The sequence below is a fragment of the Belonocnema kinseyi genome, chromosome 5, assembly GCF_010883055.1.
Source record: "Belonocnema kinseyi isolate 2016_QV_RU_SX_M_011 chromosome 5, B_treatae_v1, whole genome shotgun sequence".
Classification (NCBI taxonomy): domain Eukaryota; kingdom Metazoa; phylum Arthropoda; class Insecta; order Hymenoptera; family Cynipidae; genus Belonocnema; species Belonocnema kinseyi.
In genome coordinates, this window is record NC_046661.1 from 94,125,042 (window position 1) to 94,144,389 (window position 19,348).

At 25.8% G+C, this 19,348-nt stretch overlaps 1 protein-coding gene across 1 annotated transcript in view; it reads left to right on the top strand.

Annotated features, from left to right (window-relative positions):
* Positions 1–19,348, top strand: part of LOC117173388 (solute carrier family 12 member 4) — a 129,900-nt gene that overhangs the window by 88,639 nt on the left and 21,913 nt on the right. The window contains exons 6-8 of the mRNA XM_033361916.1: positions 8,082–8,260; positions 14,858–15,019; positions 15,089–16,527. Coding sequence (XP_033217807.1) covers positions 8,082–8,260; positions 14,858–15,019; positions 15,089–16,527 — 1,780 coding nt within the window. The remainder of the gene's footprint in view (positions 1–8,081; positions 8,261–14,857; positions 15,020–15,088; positions 16,528–19,348) is intronic.

Below are 19,348 nucleotides of genomic sequence, written 5' to 3' on the forward strand. Positions count from 1 at the left end.
CAAATCAAAAATCGAATAGTTAAATTTTCATTTAAAAGAATTAATGTTTTCAACCGAACTTTTTTTCAAAGAAATTAGACAATTTTTCACGCAAAAAACTGAACTTTCAATTAAAATGATGAATTTTTAACCAACAAAAAATTATTTCCTACCAAGAAAGTCGAATTTTCAACTAAAAATAAGATAAATTTTTTATTTTAAACCAAATTTGTACTAGTTAGTTTTTAGTAAAAAATTAATTTTCAACCGATGATGTAGAATTTTCAAAATAAAAAATATAAATTTTTTAAAAATTCAAAAATCTACGAAAATGATAAATATTCCAGAAACAGATGAATTTTTGACAACAAAAATATGAATTTTGACCAAATATTTGAAATTCTAACAAAACAGATTAATTTTTAATGAAAATTCTAAATCTTCCCCCCAATAAATTAATTTTTTATCTAATAGTTGAATTTCTAACCATAAAGGTCAATTTATAACCAAGAAGATTTTTTTTTCTATCAAAAAGACGAATTTTTAACAAAATTAGACAATTTTCATTCCCAGAAATAAATTTTTTAATAAAATGATTAACCTTTTACGAAATAAAATCAACATTTCAACCAAAATACTGAATTTTGAACGAAAAAGTTGAATTTCTAACCAAAACATGAGTTTTCTACACAAAAAAAGTTTCAATTTTCATCCAGAAAGATGAATTTTTAGCCAGTAAGATTAATTTTCCACAAAAAAAATTTGATAAAATGCATTAATTTTCAATATAATAGTTAAATTTTCCAACTAAAAAAAGATCAATTTTAAACCAAAAATCAAATAGACGAAGAAGATTAATTTTCTACAAAAAAAAAGACAAATTTTAAACCAAAAATTGAATATGTTAATTTTTAAATATGGCAATTATTTTCAACCGACAAACGAAGAATTTTCACCATAATATTTTATTTTTTAATAAATTAAAAAATAATATTTATATAAAAAAATGAATTTGCCATGAAATGGTGAAATTTTCAACCAAAGAAATACATTTTTAATCAAGAATATTAATGTTTCACAAAAAAAGCGCATTTTCAACTAAATATGAATGTGAATTTTTAAGAAAATAGTTGAATTTTCAACTAAAAATAAGGTAAATTTTGTATTTTAAACCAAATATGAACTAGTAAATTTTAAGGAAAAAAGTTTAATTTTTTACCGATAATGTATAATTTGGATCGAAATAATTCAATTTTAAACTAAAAATTATAAATTAAAAACTCTACTAAAATGATAAATCTTCAAGAAAAAAGATGAATTTTTAACCCAAAAGATCATTTATCAACTAAACTGATGAATTTCAACGAAAATTATGAATTTTTGCTAACAAAAATATGACTTTTTAACCAAATGTTTGAACTCCTAACAAACAAGATTAATTTTTAACGAAAATTATAAATTTTTCGACAAAAAAATTGAGTCTTAACCAAAATATTAAATTTTTAACTAAACAGTTGAATTCCTCAATAAAAAGATGAATTTTCTACCAAATGACGCGAATTTTCTACTAAAAGGATTAATTTTAAACTTCAAAGATTAATTTTCTACAAAAGAATAATAACTTTTGACAAAATACATTAATTTTCAACTTAAAAAGTTCAAAAATCGACTAGTTAAATTTTCGTTTAAAAGTGTTAATGTTTTCAACTGAAATTTTTTAAAAAAGAAATTAGAAAAGTTTTCACGCAAAAAACTGAACTTTCAATTAAAATGCTGAATCTCCTTCAAAAAAAATTATTTTTAACCAAATAGTTGAATTTAAAACCATAAACATGAATTTCTAACCAAGAAGGTTATTTTTCTATCAAAAAGACGAATTTTCAACAAAATGAATCAATTTTCAGTATCAAAAATAAATTTTTAACAGGAATGATGAATCTTTCATCGAACAAAATGAAATTTTCATCAAAATATTGAATTTTTAACTAAAAAGTTGAATTTCTTACCAAAAAGATGAATTTTCTACCAACAAGGATTAATTTTCATACATAAAAATGAATTTTCTACAAAAAAAATTACTTGACAAAATACATTAATTTTCAATCTCATAGTTAAATTTTGAACTGAAAAAAGATAACTTTTAAACCAAAAATTGAATAGACGAGGAAGATTAATTTTCTGCAAAAAAAGACAAATTTTCAACCAAAAATTGGATGTGTTAATTTTTAGGTGTGGACATTATTTTCAACCAAAAAACAAAGAATTTCCGACACAATAATTCAATTTTTAACAAATTAAAAAATAATATTTATGCAAAAAATTAATTTTCCACGAAATGTTTGAATTTTCAATCGAAGAAATAGATGTTCATTCAAGAATATTAATATTAAACAGAAAAGGCGCTTTTTCAACTATATATGAATATGAATTTTTAACAAAATAGTTGATTTTTTTAACTAAAAATAAGGTAAATTTTATATTTTAAACCAAATATGAACTAGTAAATTTGCAGGGAAAAAAACAATTTTCTACCGAGAATGTAGAATTTTCAACGAAATAATTTAATTTTAAACTAAAAAATATAAATTAAAAAAATTTTTTAATTCTACTAAAATGATAAATTTTCAAGAAAAAAGATGAATTTTTGTCCAAAAATATGAATTTCAACGAAAATTATGAATTTTTGTAAACAAAAATATGCATTTTTAACCAAATGCTTTAACTTCTAAACAAAAAGATTAATTTTAAAAAAATGAATCCCCCCCCCCCAATGAATTTTGGACAAAATACTTGAATTTCTAAACAAGTAGATTATTTTTCTCTCAAGAATACGAAATTTGAACAAAATAAAGCAATTTTAAGTGACTGAAATAAATTTTTAACAAAAATGATGAATCTTTCACAGAACAAAATTAATGTTATACCAAAATATTGTATTTTTAACTGAAAAGTTTATTTTCTAACCCAAAAAATGAATTTTCTAACAAAAAAGGACGAATTTTTTAACGAAAAGATGAATTTTCAACCACGAAGATTAATGTTCTACAAAAAAAAATTGACAAAATAATGTAATTTTCGATCTGATAGTTAAATTTTCAACTTAAAAAGAGTAACTTTCAAACCAAAAATCGAATAGTTAAATTTTCATTTTAAATAATTAATGTTTTCATCCGAAAATTTTTTTAAAGAAATAAGAACAATTTTCACGCAAATAACTGAGCTTTCAATTAAAATGATGAATCTTGAATAAAATAAATGTTTTTAACTAAATAGGTGAGTTTTTAATCAAGAACATGATTTTTTTACCAAAGAAAATGATTTTTCAACTAAATACGTGCATAATTAACTATAAAAGATCAATTTTCAACAAAAAATGGAATAGTTCAATTTTCAGCGAAAAAAATTTATTTTCAACCGATAATGACGATTTTTCAATGAAATAGTGCAATGTTAAAATTAAAAATATAAAATTTAAAATAATAATTCTACTGAAATCATAAATCTTTAAGAAAAAGATGAATTTTTGACCCAATAGACCCAATTTTCAACTAAAAAAGGTATCTTTTAAACCAAAAATCGAATAGACGAAAAACAGAAAAAGAACGAATTTTTAACCAAAAATTGGATATGTTAATTTTTAGGTATTGAAATTATTTTCGACCTACAAACGAAAAATTTTCAGCCTAATAATTCAGTTTATAACAAATTAAAAAAATAATTTTTATCCGAAAATTGAATTTTCCACGAAATGATTAAATTTTCAACCAAAAAAAATAAATTTTTAATCAAGAATATTAATGTTTAACAAAAAATGACGCATTTTCAACGAGATATGGATATTAATTTTCAACAAAATAGTGGAATTTTCGCATTGTAAATTTTAAATCAAACATGGAATAGTTAAACATTTAGTTAACAAATTGTTTTCAAATAAACAAGACGAATTTTCTACAAAATAAATCAATTTTCAACCAAAGAAATACATTTTTACAAAAATAAATTATCTTTCACCCAATAAAATGAATTTTCCACCAACAAAAATTAATTTTCTGCAAAAAAAAATTAATTTGAGACAAAATACATCAATTTTTAACCAAATAGTTAAATTTTCAACTATAAAATATCACTTTTCAACCAATTGTCGAAGAATTAAAATTACATTTAAAAAAAATTAATTTTCCATCAAAAGAAGGACGAGTTTCCAGAAAATTATTGTCATAATAACGATTAATTTTCTTCCAAAAAACACTATTTTTAACAAAATACATGAGTGTTAAGCTAAAAAATATAAATTATGAACTGAAAATGGAACAGTTAAATTTTCACTACAAAAATTAATTTTTAATGCAAAAACGAATTTTTAACAAAATAGATCAATTTTTAACTGACAGAATTAAATATTTCCTAAATAAGACGAATTTTCATAAAAATACATGACTTTTAAACTGAAAAAAAGCATAACTTATAAACACAAAATGGAATAATTTACTTTATATTATTCTTTTAAATATTTTTAGTTTCATATATTTCATAAAGTTTTGTTATGTTTGTATTTCATGTTATCTTCTTCCTCATTTTATTCTTCAAAATTGTACATTTATTGTAAAATTTGGTTTAAAAATTATCCGCTTTCCACCCAATTTAAATTTAATATATGAAAAATAGCTTTTTTTAAACATATTATGGATAAATGTTTATAATTCATCCGTGAAATAGAGCCAAAGTGTCAGTCATTCAGTTTAAAAAGAACAAATTTAATATTTTCAGTACGGTCAGTTAATCTTGCATAATTCTGAATTTCATCAATTTAACATTATTGTTTTATTTCTTTGGTTGAAAACTGACCTTTTTATTTGAAAAATTACTGGATTTGTTGAAAATTCAAGTTATTTTTTGTCAAATTCAACGGCTTTTAATTAAAAATATTTTTGGGTTGAAATATCAACTTTTAAATTTTAATTTATTTCTCAAAGATTCATCTCTGTTTTAAAATAAACTATTTTGGTGAAAATCAGTTTCTTTCTCTAGAAATTGTTAACTGAAAAATTAACTGTCCATGTTTTTTTGAAAAATTCCCTTCATTTTAGCTTAAAACTGAACCATTTAGATGAAAATTCATGTATTTTATTTAAAATTGTCTCCTTTGGTTTGAAAAATCATTCTTCGTTTGAAAATTTAACAAGTTTATAAAAATGAGTTTTTCTTTTCTTGAAAATTGACCTTTTATTTGAAAATTTGACTTTGTGTCAGAAAATTGATTTTTTTAAAAATTATTCTTATTTATGCATTTATTTATTTTGGTTTAAAGCTTATTTCTTTGGTAAAAATTTCACTACTTTGTTAAAAATATTTGTTGTTCAAAAATAATATTTCAGTTGAGAAATTTTGTTGTTGAAAATTCAATATTTTTGGTTGAAAATTTAATTATTGTGTTCAAATCTTCTTTTTTTGCTTCAAAATTATTTATTTTAACTGTGAATTGAACTATTTAATTTTTTGTTACAAATTAATTTTTTTTAATTGCAGGTTCAGTTTTTGCGAAGAAAATTTTTTCAACGAAAGATATAATATTTGATATTCCAACCAAAAATTATTGTAATATTAAATAAAAAAACAGTTGAATTTAAACAATAATGACAAATTTTAAGGCAAATACTTGATTTTTAAGTTCAAAAATTTGCAATAAAATAAATAAATTTTCATCGAAAGAAATGAATTTGCAACTAAAAAAATTGTAACCAAAAATGAAGTAGGTTAATTTTCAGTTAAAAAATCATTATGCACTGAAAAAAGGATATTTGAACAAAATACTTAATTTTCCAAACAAAAATAATACATTTTTAACAACAAAAAAAGGACTTTCCAGCACGAAGATTAATTTTCTATCAGAAAGTCAATTTTTTAATTCAAAAAAAATTTGTAACAGAAAAAAAAGAATATTTGACAAAAATAAATGAATTTTCAAACAAGAAGGATAATTTTCAACAAAAAAAGTCCATTTTCGATCACTTAGTTGAATTTTCAACTAAAAAGATCAATTTTTAAAAAAATTATTTATTTTAAATCGGTTAAATTTTCAATCTAAAAATTACTTTTAACCAAAAATATTAATTTTCAACCAAAATAGATCAGTTTTCCATAAAATATATAAATTTTAATCCTAATGATTCATTTTTTAATTAAAAGATGCGGATTTTTAACAAAAAATGGACCATTTAAATTTGCAGTTAATCAGTTTTCAAGGAAAAAAACTGATTATCGTAAAAATAGTTTATTTTAAACCGAAGACATGAATTTCCAACCAACAATATAAAATTTAATAGTTGATATTTCAATAAAAAATTATTTTAAATTAAAAGCGGTTGGGTTTAACCAAAAAGGCCTTTTTTCATCGAATTGTGTAATTTTTTGAATAGAAAATATCAGTTTTTAATCAATAATAAAAGAAAAACAAATAAAAGACCAATTTTCAACCAAAGATCGATAAAATTTTAGTGAAAAAAAGTCGAGTTCAACCAAAAAAAGGATTGCGTACTCTGTTGGGGTTTAAACTCCCCCTTTAAAGAGGCCCGAAGAGCGGGAAGCCCTCATTGGTTTCAATTGGGTACATATTTGTTAATTTCAAATCGACCCGCGCTTTTCGGCACATGCGTAGAAAGGTAGGGGTGGAGACCCCTCCAGCCTTCAAATTATTGAACCTGTGTATTTCAAGGCAGTTAAAATAGGCGAGCTTTTACTATATTTCGAAAAAAATACACCAAAGACACTATTTTCTGGAATTTTTTTGCTTTCCCTTTTCTTTCTTATTTACCAATTTTCTTTACTTTTTCTCGTAAAATATTTTTCAACTTTGTCGCTAATTCGCATAAATTACGTAAAAGTTTTTCTTCTTCGGAAGTTTCGAATCACTAATTTTTTTCGTGTATTTATTTCGGGGTCATCCAAAAATAACGTTAGATAATTTAGGATGATCTTACTGTTTCTGATGAATTTAACCCTCAAAGCGCATACATGGTAAAAATCACGGTAAAGTTCATCGTGGGTGTTCAATACCCCAGCCTATTTAATCATGTATTGTTTAACCCCTATTGAATATTTGGTCACAATAAAATTATCCGATATAGGTTAAGGTATCTTTTATAACGTAAATTTGATTTTATAGCTCTTTATTTTAATTTTATTTAAAAAATTATAGAAAAAAAGTGAGAATATGTTTTTTTTTTACATAAAAATTCATAACTCACGCAATTTTAATTATTTTAAATTGAAAATTTATGACTATACTTTTGAAATAGTGTACTTTGATATAAAAAAAATTGCAACGTGGTTGCTTAAAAAAAAATTTATTTGCACAGTTGAAAAGTCAATTTTATGATAAAATGATAAATCAGATATTTTTCTTCTGAATCGATTTATTATTATAAAAATTGCGGAACTTTGACATATAATACTATAAAAATACAAGAAATTGAAAAACGAGACATATATAACTGTATTTTAACAATTATATTTTATTCAACACATCCACAGTTTGCCCTCGCACGACGCGCTGCCGTTAGTTATTAGCCATCTACAAAGAAAAAAAGTATGAAATATTTGAAACAAAAATTATTTCACTTCATATGATATACTTACGTTAGAAAGTAAACATAAGTCAATTAAATTTCAACAACAAAATTTGCTCCAAAATTACTTTTTCACCCACTAAGTGCACACTGGGTGTTATGTACCCCACGATTTTTTTACCTCCTCTTCAGCAACTGCTGCTAGTAGACTAACGCTTGACGCAGTATGCTTAATAACTTTACTTACAGTTAGTGCCTCCAACTAAAGCTAGATGGGGACACTTACTCCATTTTTTCGAGTTTAGTATGGTTTATAAGAGTTTGAAAATTGCTTGGGGTGTCAGAGACCCAAAATGCACTTTAAGGATTAATCTTTAAAGCTATTAGATCTAAGCATTCTTTATATTCAATTATTTCTTCTTTTCTAAATTTCATAAAATATTAAGTACCTTATTTCCTCTTTTTTGAGCTCTTCTTTTGCTATTTGATCCCGAAAATGACTAAGCTGATCTAATAAAACTAATTAATACATTTAAGGATGTGCACCCTCGGGAGAAGATTACTGAAGGATGTGGCTACACAAAACTGCACTAAACCATGGCTGCGAGAAAATGTCTTCTGTAACAGGACAACTGGAGTTTGTGACGAATACTTTCAAAATAACGAAGTGAATATTATTAACGGCATCCGGGGACTATCAAGTGGAGTCTTTCTAGGTATCAAAAAACTTACTGCTCTTACTAAAATCAAAATGAAATCTGCTTTCTTGTAAATAATTTTATGCACCGAAATCTGAGGATGAATAAATTCACAAATTAAAATTAGATTTCTAAACTACATTGAAACTTGTATGTGTGGTTTGATGCGGCGGGGACGCATGAATCATTTCTTTTGTTTTTGGACGCATGACGCAACCTGATGCAACTAATGCACTGGGAGTAAATTTCTCTCCGAAATTGCCGAAGACAAAAATTCTAGAAACGCATAAATCCAGTTTACGGAAATGATTGTTTCTTTTTAAATTTAAAATCAATAAAATCGTTGTTAAAAATTAATTTCTTTGACCGAAAATTTTAATTCTTTGTTCAAAATTTGCTGTTGAAAGTTTAATTATACCATTTTTTCTTTAAAATTTATATTTTTAGTTGAAAAATGAACCTTTTTTGGTAAAAAATTAATTTTATAGGTCTAAAATTTTAACTGTTTTGTTAATAATGTGTATATTTTGCTCAACATTCTTTTTTTTTATGCAGTTAATTTTCTATGTTAAAAATGCAACTATTTGGTTGAAAACTAATCTCTTTAAGTTGGGGATTTAAGTTTGTATTTTGAAAATTTGTCTTTTTTGGTTAAATTAAACTATTTTTGGTGTTTGAAAAAACAAAATTTTTCACTTGAAATATTAACTAATCCATTTTTTTGTAGAAAATTCATCATTTTTAATGGAAAATTTAACTATTTAATGGAAAATTCATTTTTTTTTTTTAATAAAACTTATCTTTTTGGCTCAAAATTCAACTAAATATTCGGTTGAAAATTTATATTTTTTGATAGAAATTTAATGTTTTTGATTATTAATGCAACGGTTTGTTTGAAAACTAATCTGTTTTAATTGAGGATTGAATAGTTTTTGTGAAAATTCGTATTTTTTATTAAAATCAGCGGTCTTAAATAAAATAATTTTCTCGTTTTTGTTTGTAATATTAACTATACCTTTTTTTCGTCGGAAATTCTTGTTTTTATTCAAAACTTAATTTTTTTAAATGCTCGTTTAACTATTCTATTTTCGTTATAATTTTTTTTATTTGAAGCTTAAGTTATTTGGTTGGAAATTTATGTATTTTGTTAAAAATTCGTATTTTCTGATGCAGAAAATAAAAAAAAAATTAAAAATTGTTGGTTCAAATATTAACTATTATGTTTTTCGTTGAAAATTACACACTACTTTGTTGAAAAATTAGTTTTTGTATGTTAAAAATTAATTTTTTAACCGGAAATTTAAAGTTTCGGTTGAAAATTCAAATGTTTGGCTGCAAATTAACTTTATTTTTTTTGAAAAATTCATATTTTCTGGTTGAAAATTCAACTTTTTTGTAGAAAATTTCTAGTTTAATGTATTTTGTTGACAATCAATCTTTTTGGTAGAAATTCAACTATTTTGTAGAAAACTTGTTTTTTTTTTTTGCTGAAAATTAATTTTTTGAGATAAATATTTAAGTATTGCCTTTTTGGTTAAAAATGGACATTTCTGTATTTCAAAAATCAACTGTTTGGTTGAAAATGTATGTAATTGGTTAAAAATTTTTCTATATTATTATAATAATAATCTTTTTGTTTGAAAATTCAACAATTTGGTATAACGATGATTTATTTCGTTGAAAATTCATCTTTTTGTAAAAAATTAAACTATTTTATAGAAAATTCGTTTTGCTGCTAACATTTTTTTACTAAAAATTTAAATATTTTCTTTTTGGTTAGAGCTGATTCTTTTTTGATTGCAAATTTAATTATTTGGTTAAAAATTTATGTAATTGATTGAAATTACGTCTTTTTTAGTAGAAAATTTTAACTTTTTATTAAAAATTCAATTATCTTTTTGGTAGAAATTTCAATTGTTTTGTAAAAGATTTCTATTTTTTGGTGATGATTAATTTTTTTAAATAAAAATTTTAATATTGCATTTCTTGTTAAACTTGATCTTTTTTAGTTTGGAAATTCACCTATTTATACGTATAATAGTTAAATTTTCAATATGAAAACTTAATTTGGTTAAAAAAACATTTTTTAACAAAATATTTAAGTTTTTAGCCAAAGAGACGAATTTTCAATTAAGATTGTGCATTTCTAGTCAAAAATTTAATTTTTTAAAAAATATATTAGTTTTCAACCAAATAATTAAATTTTCAAGAAAAATATTTCAGTTTTCATACAAAAGGAGTCATTTTCTAGTAAGAATCTTAATTTTATTTCAAAAGGACGAATTTTCAGTTAAATACATGAATTATCAACTAGGTAGTTGAATTTTCAGTTTGAAAAGACACATTTTCAACCATACGCAGTTCAATTCTCAATTAGAAAATATATTTTATTCACCAAACAGGGAATAGTTTAATTTTAGTTCAAACATTAAATTTTATTTTTAAGAAATAAAATTTTAACAAAATAGTTAAATTCTCAACGAAAAAGAGGAATTCTAAACTAAACAGTTGACTTTTTAAACAGAAATGATATTGTTTATCCAAATTGTTTAATTTTCAACAACGGGTAATTATTTTGAACTAATTAGTGAAGTTTTCAACTAAACACATTAATAGTTAATCAAAAAGATGAGTTTTTTAATGAAAAATACGAATTTTCAACCAAAAATGGCATAGGTACATTATAAGTTTAAAAATTTTATTTTTCAACTTAAAACACTAATTTTGAAATAAAAACTTAAATTTTCAACCGAGAATATCAATTTTCTTCAAAAAAATACAAATTTTTAATAAACTACATGAACTTGTAACCAGAGTTGAATTTTCCAGAAAATAGTTTAGTTTCAACCAAAAAGATGAATTTTCTATCCAAAATCTTAATTTTCTGACTAAAATACGAATTTTCAACAAAATACTAATAATAACTAACACGGGAAAAATAACAAATTTTTTAAAAAGTGACTTTTCAACCAAGCGCATTAATGTTTGGACAAAATAGTGAAATCTTCAAACAAATACATTAATTTTTAACTAAATACTTGAATTTTCAATTAAACAGTATCAATTCTTCACGAAAAATGGAATAGTTCCATTTTCAGTTCAAAAATTAAATTTTAAACAAAACAAGAAGAAAACAATTTTTAACAAAATAGTTGAATCCACGAACAAAAAGATGAATTTTTGAACAAACAGATGAATTTTCTAACAAAAATGATACTGTTTTAAAAAAATTGATTAATTTATAATAAATTGCATTATTTCCAAATTAATACCAAAAAATGAATTTTTAAGAAAGCAGTTAAACTTCCAAACCAATTAGTTGAATTTTCAATCACAAATATTCATTTTCTTCCAAAAAATTTTTTTTCTTTAAATACATGAATTTTCAATAAAATAGTTCAGTTTTCAAACAAAAAGATTAATTTTTTAGCAAGAATCTTAATTTTTCGCTAAAATACGAATTTTTTTAACAAATTAAGAATTTTTAACTAATAACTTAAATTTTCAATTAGAAAATAAAAATTTCCACAAAAAATGGAATAGTTAAATTTTTAGTTCAAAAAGCTAAATTTTAACTAAAAAAGAAAAAATTCTCAACAAAATAGTTCTGAAAATACGAATTTTAAAAAAAGACATGACTTTTTGGGGCTAAATAGATAAATCTTCAACCAATAACATGACTTTTCAACTACATAAATAGTTGAATTTGTAATTAAAAAATATAAAATTTAAAAAAAAATAGAATAGTTACATTTGCAAGTAAATTATTTTCTAAAAAAAAATTTTAAACAAAATATTTAAAATTTCCACCAAAGAGACGAATTTTAAACTAAAATTATAAAACGAATTCACAACAAAATAGTTGAATCCTCAACCAAAGCGGCTTGAATAAATAGTTCATTTTTCCACATAAAAAATATTTTTTTAACAGTTCAATTTTCAAAAAGTACATTATTTCTTAACCAAATAGTGGAATTTGGAAGCAAGAAATTATCTACCAAAAAGAACAAATTTTTAACGAAATACCTGAAATTTCAAGCAAGAACATTTTTTACCCAAAAAGACAAATTTTTAACAAAATACATAACAATTTTTTACTAGGAAATCTAAATTTTTATGGAAAATGTAATAGTTACATTTTCAGTAAAAAACTAATTTTTGACAAAAAAATTTTTTTCAGAAAATAGTTCCATTTTCAACTAAAATCGGAAATATTCAAAGATAAAACTGAATTTTGAACAAAGTAGTTGAAATTCCAGCTAATTTTGAATTTTGAACTAAAAAAGATACATTTTCCAAAAAATTGAAATAGTTATATTTTTATTTAAAAAAAGAAATAATTTTTTTATTAATACATTAATTTTTAACTTAAAAAAGTCCAATTTTTACCAAGAATGTAATAAGCTATATTTTCAGGAAAAAGAAACTAATTATTAATTAAAAATAAAATAAATTTTAACAATATAGTTATAGTTTGTTTGAAAATTGTTGAATTTTCAACTAAGAATATAAATTGTGGATCGAAGAAATAGTTCAATTTGCAACTGTAATTATGAACATTCTACCAGAAAACTGAATGTTTAACAAATTGGATTTTTTAACTACGAAAGATAAATTTTGAACAAAAACTGGAATATTTAAATGTTCAGTTAAAACAATTAATTGTGAATTGAAAAGAAAACAAATTTCAATAACACAGTTATATTTTTTTTTTAATTATTGAATTTTTATCAAAAATGTTGAATTTTCATCTAAAATCAAGAATATTCAACCAGAAAACTGAATTTTTAACTTCAAAAAACAACAAATTTGAACAATATAATAAAAGAGATACTTCGGGTTTCAATCGTATACAAAACTAGTAACTACAAAGCATTAAATATATTATATGAACAAAATAGTTATATTTTTTATCAAAATTTTAAATTTTCTACGAAGAATAGAAAGTTTCGATTGAAAAAGATGATTTTTTAACTAAATATATGCATTTTTAAATAAAAAACATCAATTTTTAATAAAAAATTGACTAGTTAAAGTTCTAGTTAAGAAAATTAATTTTTAAAAAAATTTGACAACTTTCGAATTACCTTTGTGAATTATTTTGATTACTCTGAATCTCAATTTAATTCAGAGTGGCCTCTGGACTGGGAAAAATCGAGAAATGATAGTAAATAATGATAGAAATGATAGTAAATATTCTCAATTTTTAAATAACATCAAAATAATGTATTCATAATTATAAATTTATTTTCATTTAATAGTTTATTAATTTATTTATTATGGTTATTCAATTATTATATTCATATTTATTAAATTTCTGATATTGTTTCAGTCTAAAATTTGAGAATTCGAAATTTTTTAATTAAAAAAAAGATCAATTGCTTAATATTTGGAAATATTTGACTGTTCTTTTAAAATTAATGATTAAAAAACAAATATTCGAAACCAAACAAAGAAAAAAATAAATTCCGAACGCTACAATTTTAATTGTTCCATTTCAAAATTTATAATTTCTAAGTAAAATTGCTGTATTTTGTTATATAAATAAATATTGAACATCTATTATTCCTAGAAAAAATCGATTAAGTTCAAGAGACATTTCGAAATTTTGAAATTTTGAAAAACTTCAAAATTAATATAAAATTTGAAATTATTTCAAATAAATTGAACGAAGTTTCTACGTATACCGACAAAATACGACTATTCATACTGAAATTTCAGTGCAAACAGTCCAAGATGGCCTAATTTAAAACAAAATATAGATTTTTGCATATTACGAACAATAAACTTAGAAATTTTGCAAGAATTGTGAAAGGCTTTTAGGAATAAACAAACATTTCTAGGAAAATCGAAAGCGATTTTTTTATTTTGAAAAATTAATTTTAAGAGGATATTGAAAAATAATTCTAAAATTGTAAAAAATGAATGGGAACAATTAAAGGAAATATTTTTTATTTTGCAGGATTAAAAAAAAATTAGGCAAGCTGTTAGGAAAAATTCAAATAGTTTTTAAAAAATGTTCAGAAGTTCTGAAAAAATTTCAAGAATAATAAAAAATAATCTAAAACAGCATTTAGATTTTGCAAGACTTCGAAATAAAATTTGGAAGTTTTTTAAGGAATTTAAACGGTTTGAAATGAGAATAATTTAACTTTTAATTTAAAAAGTGTTAAGTTTATAAAAAAATGTAATCGCTCAATTGTTAACGTTTTTAGTTAAAAACTGCTTAAAATTATTTGTAGCTCAGTTTTCATTACTTCAAATGGGAAAATTTTTAGCTTTAGAGTGCGAATTTTTAAATTTCATTGATCGTGAAAAATGTTTGTGAACCGGAAAAACCCAAGAAACGACTGGGAATTTTTTCTTTTATGAAAACGGCTAGTCTGTAATTTTTTTCATTACGAGTACTTAAATTACCCCCGGATTGAAAGTTGGGATAACAGAGCAATCCAGCTGATTACCATAGTTGTTTTTTCCCCTTTTTAGCCATTAAGCATTTTAAAATGTTCACGGGTTCATGAAATAGGATTTTTTTACCAGAAACTTTTAAAGTCAATGTTTAAATAATTCTAACATTTCTATACTCTCACGAATGCCATGAAATTCTTCTTTTAGAAAACATTTGGGGTAGTTTTCAAGAAGAAGGTCAGTTCATCGCGAAGTACAACCAACCCAAAGATATCGACAAGACGACACCTTACCCCTACAATCAGATTCAAGTCGACTTGACAACCACCTTTACGATCCTCATTGGAATATTCTTCCCCTCAGTGACAGGTAAATCCCCTTCAATCCTGTCCAATCGCTCTAAAAAAATCCGCAAACTCTCTTCAACTCCCCTTCTAGGAATCATGGCCGGCTCCAACAGATCCGGTGATCTAGCAGACGCCCAGAAATCAATCCCCATCGGAACGATCTGCGCCATCCTGACAACATCGACCGTCTATCTCTCCTGCGTCCTCCTCTTCGCCGGAACAGTCGACAACCTTCTCCTCCGGGACAAGTTCGGCCAAAGCATTGGCGGAAAACTCGTCGTCGCGAACATCGCCTGGCCCAACGAATGGGTCATCCTGATCGGGTCCTTCCTCTCAACTCTGGGCGCTGGTCTCCAGTCCCTAACCGGGGCGCCAAGACTCCTCCAAGCCATTGCCAGGGACGGAATCATCCCCTTCCTAGGTCCCTTCGCCAAGAGTTCGAGCCGCGGTGAACCCACAAGAGCTCTCGTTGTCACAATCCTGATCTGCCAATGTGGAATCCTCCTAGGAAATGTGGATCTCCTCGCTCCACTGCTCTCCATGTTCTTCCTGATGTGCTACGGATTCGTGAACCTCGCCTGTGCTCTCCAGACTCTCCTGAGGACTCCCAACTGGAGACCAAGATTCAAGTTCTACCACTGGAGTTTGTCCTTCCTTGGCCTCTCGCTCTGCATAGCGATCATGTTCATGACGAGTTGGTACTACGCTCTTCTTGCCATGGGAATGGCAGGCCTCATCTACAAGTACATCGAGTACCGCGGAGCAGAAAAAGAATGGGGAGATGGTATTCGAGGTCTTGCTCTTTCAGCAGCGCGGTATTCCCTCCTGAGACTGGAGGAGGGTCAACCTCATACCAAAAACTGGAGGCCGCAGATCCTCATCCTGGCTAAGCTGACTGATGATCTGGTTCCAAAATATCGGAAGCTTCTGGCATTCGCGAGTCAACTCAAGGCCGGTAAGGGCTTGACGATTTGTGTGAGTTGTATTGGTGGCGATTACGCGCGGAATTCTGGAGAAGCTTTGGCAGCGAAGCAGAGTTTGAGGCGGTCGATGGAAGAGGAGAAGGTGAAGGGATTCGTGGATGTTTTGGTGTCGAGAAATACAGTTGATGGTTTGAGTGCTCTCGTGCAGACAACTGGATTGGGTGGAATGAAGCCTAATACTGTTATTCTTGGATGGCCGTACGGATGGAGGCAATCTGAGAATGAGAGAACTTGGAGAGTCTTTCTCCAGACGGTGAGGAATGTTACGGCTTCGAGAATGGCGCTCTTGGTGCCAAAAGGTATCAACTTCTTCCCGGATTCGACAGAGAAGGTTGTGGGGAATATTGATGTCTGGTGGATTGTTCATGATGGCGGATTGCTGATGCTGTTGCCCTTCTTGCTGAAGCAACATCGCACCTGGAAAAATTGTAAGATGAGGATTTTCACGGTCGCCCAGATGGAAGACAACTCGATCCAGATGAAGAAGGATTTGAAGAAGTTCTTGTATGATCTCAGGATTGAGGCAGAGGTCGAAGTTGTAGAAATGGTGAGTGATGAAACAAGAGAAGTTAGTAGTTTCTTAGGAGAAATTAGGAAGTTAAGAAGCTACAGATACTACTAGTTTCTTAGTAGAAATTAATAGATTCTTAGGATAAATTGTTAAGTTAAGAAGCACGGGAATGTATTTTTTTTAGATAAAATTATTGATCAAAGAAGCAAAAGAAAGTATTAGCTTCGTAGGAGAAATTAATAAGTTAAAAAGCAGAAGAAATTAGCAGTTTCTCAGAATGAATAAGTAGTTTCTTAGAAGAAACTCATAATTTAAGAAGGTGAAATTAGTATTTTCTCATTCGAAATTAGTTATTTAAGAAGCACGAGTAAGTAGTAGTTTATTAGAAGCAATGAGTAGTTTCTTGCGTGAAATAAGTAGTTTTTCAGGAAAAATTAGTAATTTCTGATGAGCAATTATCAGTTTTTCAGGATAGATGAGTAATTTCTCTGGAGCAGTTAGTAGTTTCTCAGAAGAAGTTAGTAGTTTCTAAGAAAAAATAAGAAAGTTGAGAAGCAGAAAAAAGTAAGTTTCTAATTCGAAAGGAGTAAGTTCTGAGTATTGTAACTTTTTCAAAATAAATGATTAATTTTGCAGAAAAATAAATTAGCAGCTTAAAAAGCAGGAGAAAGTACTCATTTATCTGCAGAAATTAGTAGTTTTCTCTACAAATTTGCAGTTCTTCAGGAAAAATTATTAGTTAGTTAAGAAGCCAAAGAAAAAAGTAGTTTGACAGGTGAAATTAGTAGTTTTGCAAAATCGTAGCTGAAATTAGTAATTTACTAGTAGAAACTAGTAGGCTTTCAGAAGAAATTAGGCATTTAAGAACCAGATCAAATAATTAGTTTCTCATTAGAAATTAGTAGTTTTCAAGCAAAATTAGTAGTTTTTTAGGATCAATTAGTAGTTTATCATGAGTATTTAGTAGTTTCTCATTAAAAATTAGTAGTTTCTCTCAGACAAAATTATTCATTTCTGAGGAGCAATTAGTAATTTTTTAGTAGTAATTAGTAATTTCTCATGTGAAATGAGTAATTTTTTGGAGCAATTAGTAATTTCTCAGGAGAAATTACTAGTTTTGAAAAATCATAGATGAAATTTGTAATTTACTAGTATAAACTATTAAGTTTTTAGAAGAAATGAGGAAGTTAGGAAGCAGAGCAAATTAGTAGATTTTCATAAGTAATTAGTAGTTTCTCAGGGAAAATTAGTAATTTCTGAGGAACAGTTAGCGGCTCCTAAGGAGCAATTAGCAATTTCTCAGGAGAAATTAGTAACTTTCAGGAAAAATGAGTAATTTCTCTGGAGCAATTAGTAGTTTCTCAGGAGAAATTAGTAGTTTTGCAAAATCGTACTTGAAGTTAGTAATTTACTAGTAGAAACTTTTAGGTTTTCAGAAGAAATTAAGAAGTTCAGAAGCAGAGGAAATTAGTAATTGCTCAGGAAAAACTAGTAATTTTTCAGGATCAATTAGTATTTTCTCATGAGTAATTAGTAGTTTATCATTAGAAATTAGTAGTTTCTCAGGAAAAACTAGTAATTTTTAAGGATCAATTAGTATTTTCACATGAGTAATTAGTAGTTTATCATTAGAAATTAGTAGTTTATCCGGAAAAATTAGTCATTTCTTAGGAGCAAATTAGCAATTTCTCAGGAGAAATGAGTAGTTTCTCTGGAGCAATTAGTAGTTTCTCAGGAGAAATTAATAAATTTCCAGGAGCAATTACTAGTTTCCCAAGGAAAATGAATAATTTCTGAGGAACAGTTAACGGTTCCTAAGGAGTAATTAGTTATTATTTAGGAGCAATTAGTAATTTTTCAGGAGAAATGAGTAATTTCTCTGGAGCAATAAGTAGTTTCTCAGGAGAAATTAGTAGTTTTGTAAAATCATAGTTGAAGTTAGTAATTCGCTAGTAGAAACTTCTAGGGTTTCAGAAAAATTAGGAAGTTAAGAAATATAGGAAATTAGTAGTTTCTCAGGATAAACTTGTAATTTTTCAGGATCAATTAGTAGTTTCTCATGAGTAATAAGTAGCTTCTCATTAGAAATTAGTAGTTTATCCGGAAAATTAGTCATTTCTGAGAAGCAATTAGTAGTTTCTCAGACAAAATTAGTAATTTTTCAGGGTCAATTAGTAGTTTCTTATGAGTAATGAGTAGTTTCACATTAGAAATTAGCAGCAATAAGTAGTTTCTCAGGAGAAATTAGTAGTTTTGCAAAATCGTAGTTCAAGTTAGTAATTTACTAGTAGAAACTTTTAGGGTTTAAGAGGAAATTAGGAAGTTAAGAAGTAGAGGAAATTAGTAGTTTCTCAGGAGAAATGAGTAATTTGTCAGGATTAATTAGTAGTTTCTCATGAGTAATTAGTAGTTTATCATTAGAAATTAGTAGTTTATCCGGAAAATTAGTCATTTCTGAGAAGCAATTAGTAGTTTCTCAGGCAAAATTAGTAATTTTTCAGGATCAATTAGTAGTTTCTCATTAGAAATTAGTAGTTTATCAGAAAAAATTAGTCATTTCTGAGGAGCAGTTAATAGTTTCTCAGGAGCAATTAGTAGTTTCTCGGAAAAAATTATTCATTTCTCAGTAGAAATTTATCATTTTTTAGGAGCAATGATTAGTTTTTCAGGAAAAATTAATCATTTTCTTGAGGAAATTATCAGTCCATTAGGTGAAATTATTAATTTCTCATTGTAAAGGCGTAGTGTCTCAAAAGAAATTACGAGGGTAGTTCAATAAGTCCTTAGAATGAAGTATAAAAACAATTTTTTTTGGGTAAATTTTTTTTTATTTTTCAACATAATCTCCTTGGAGCTC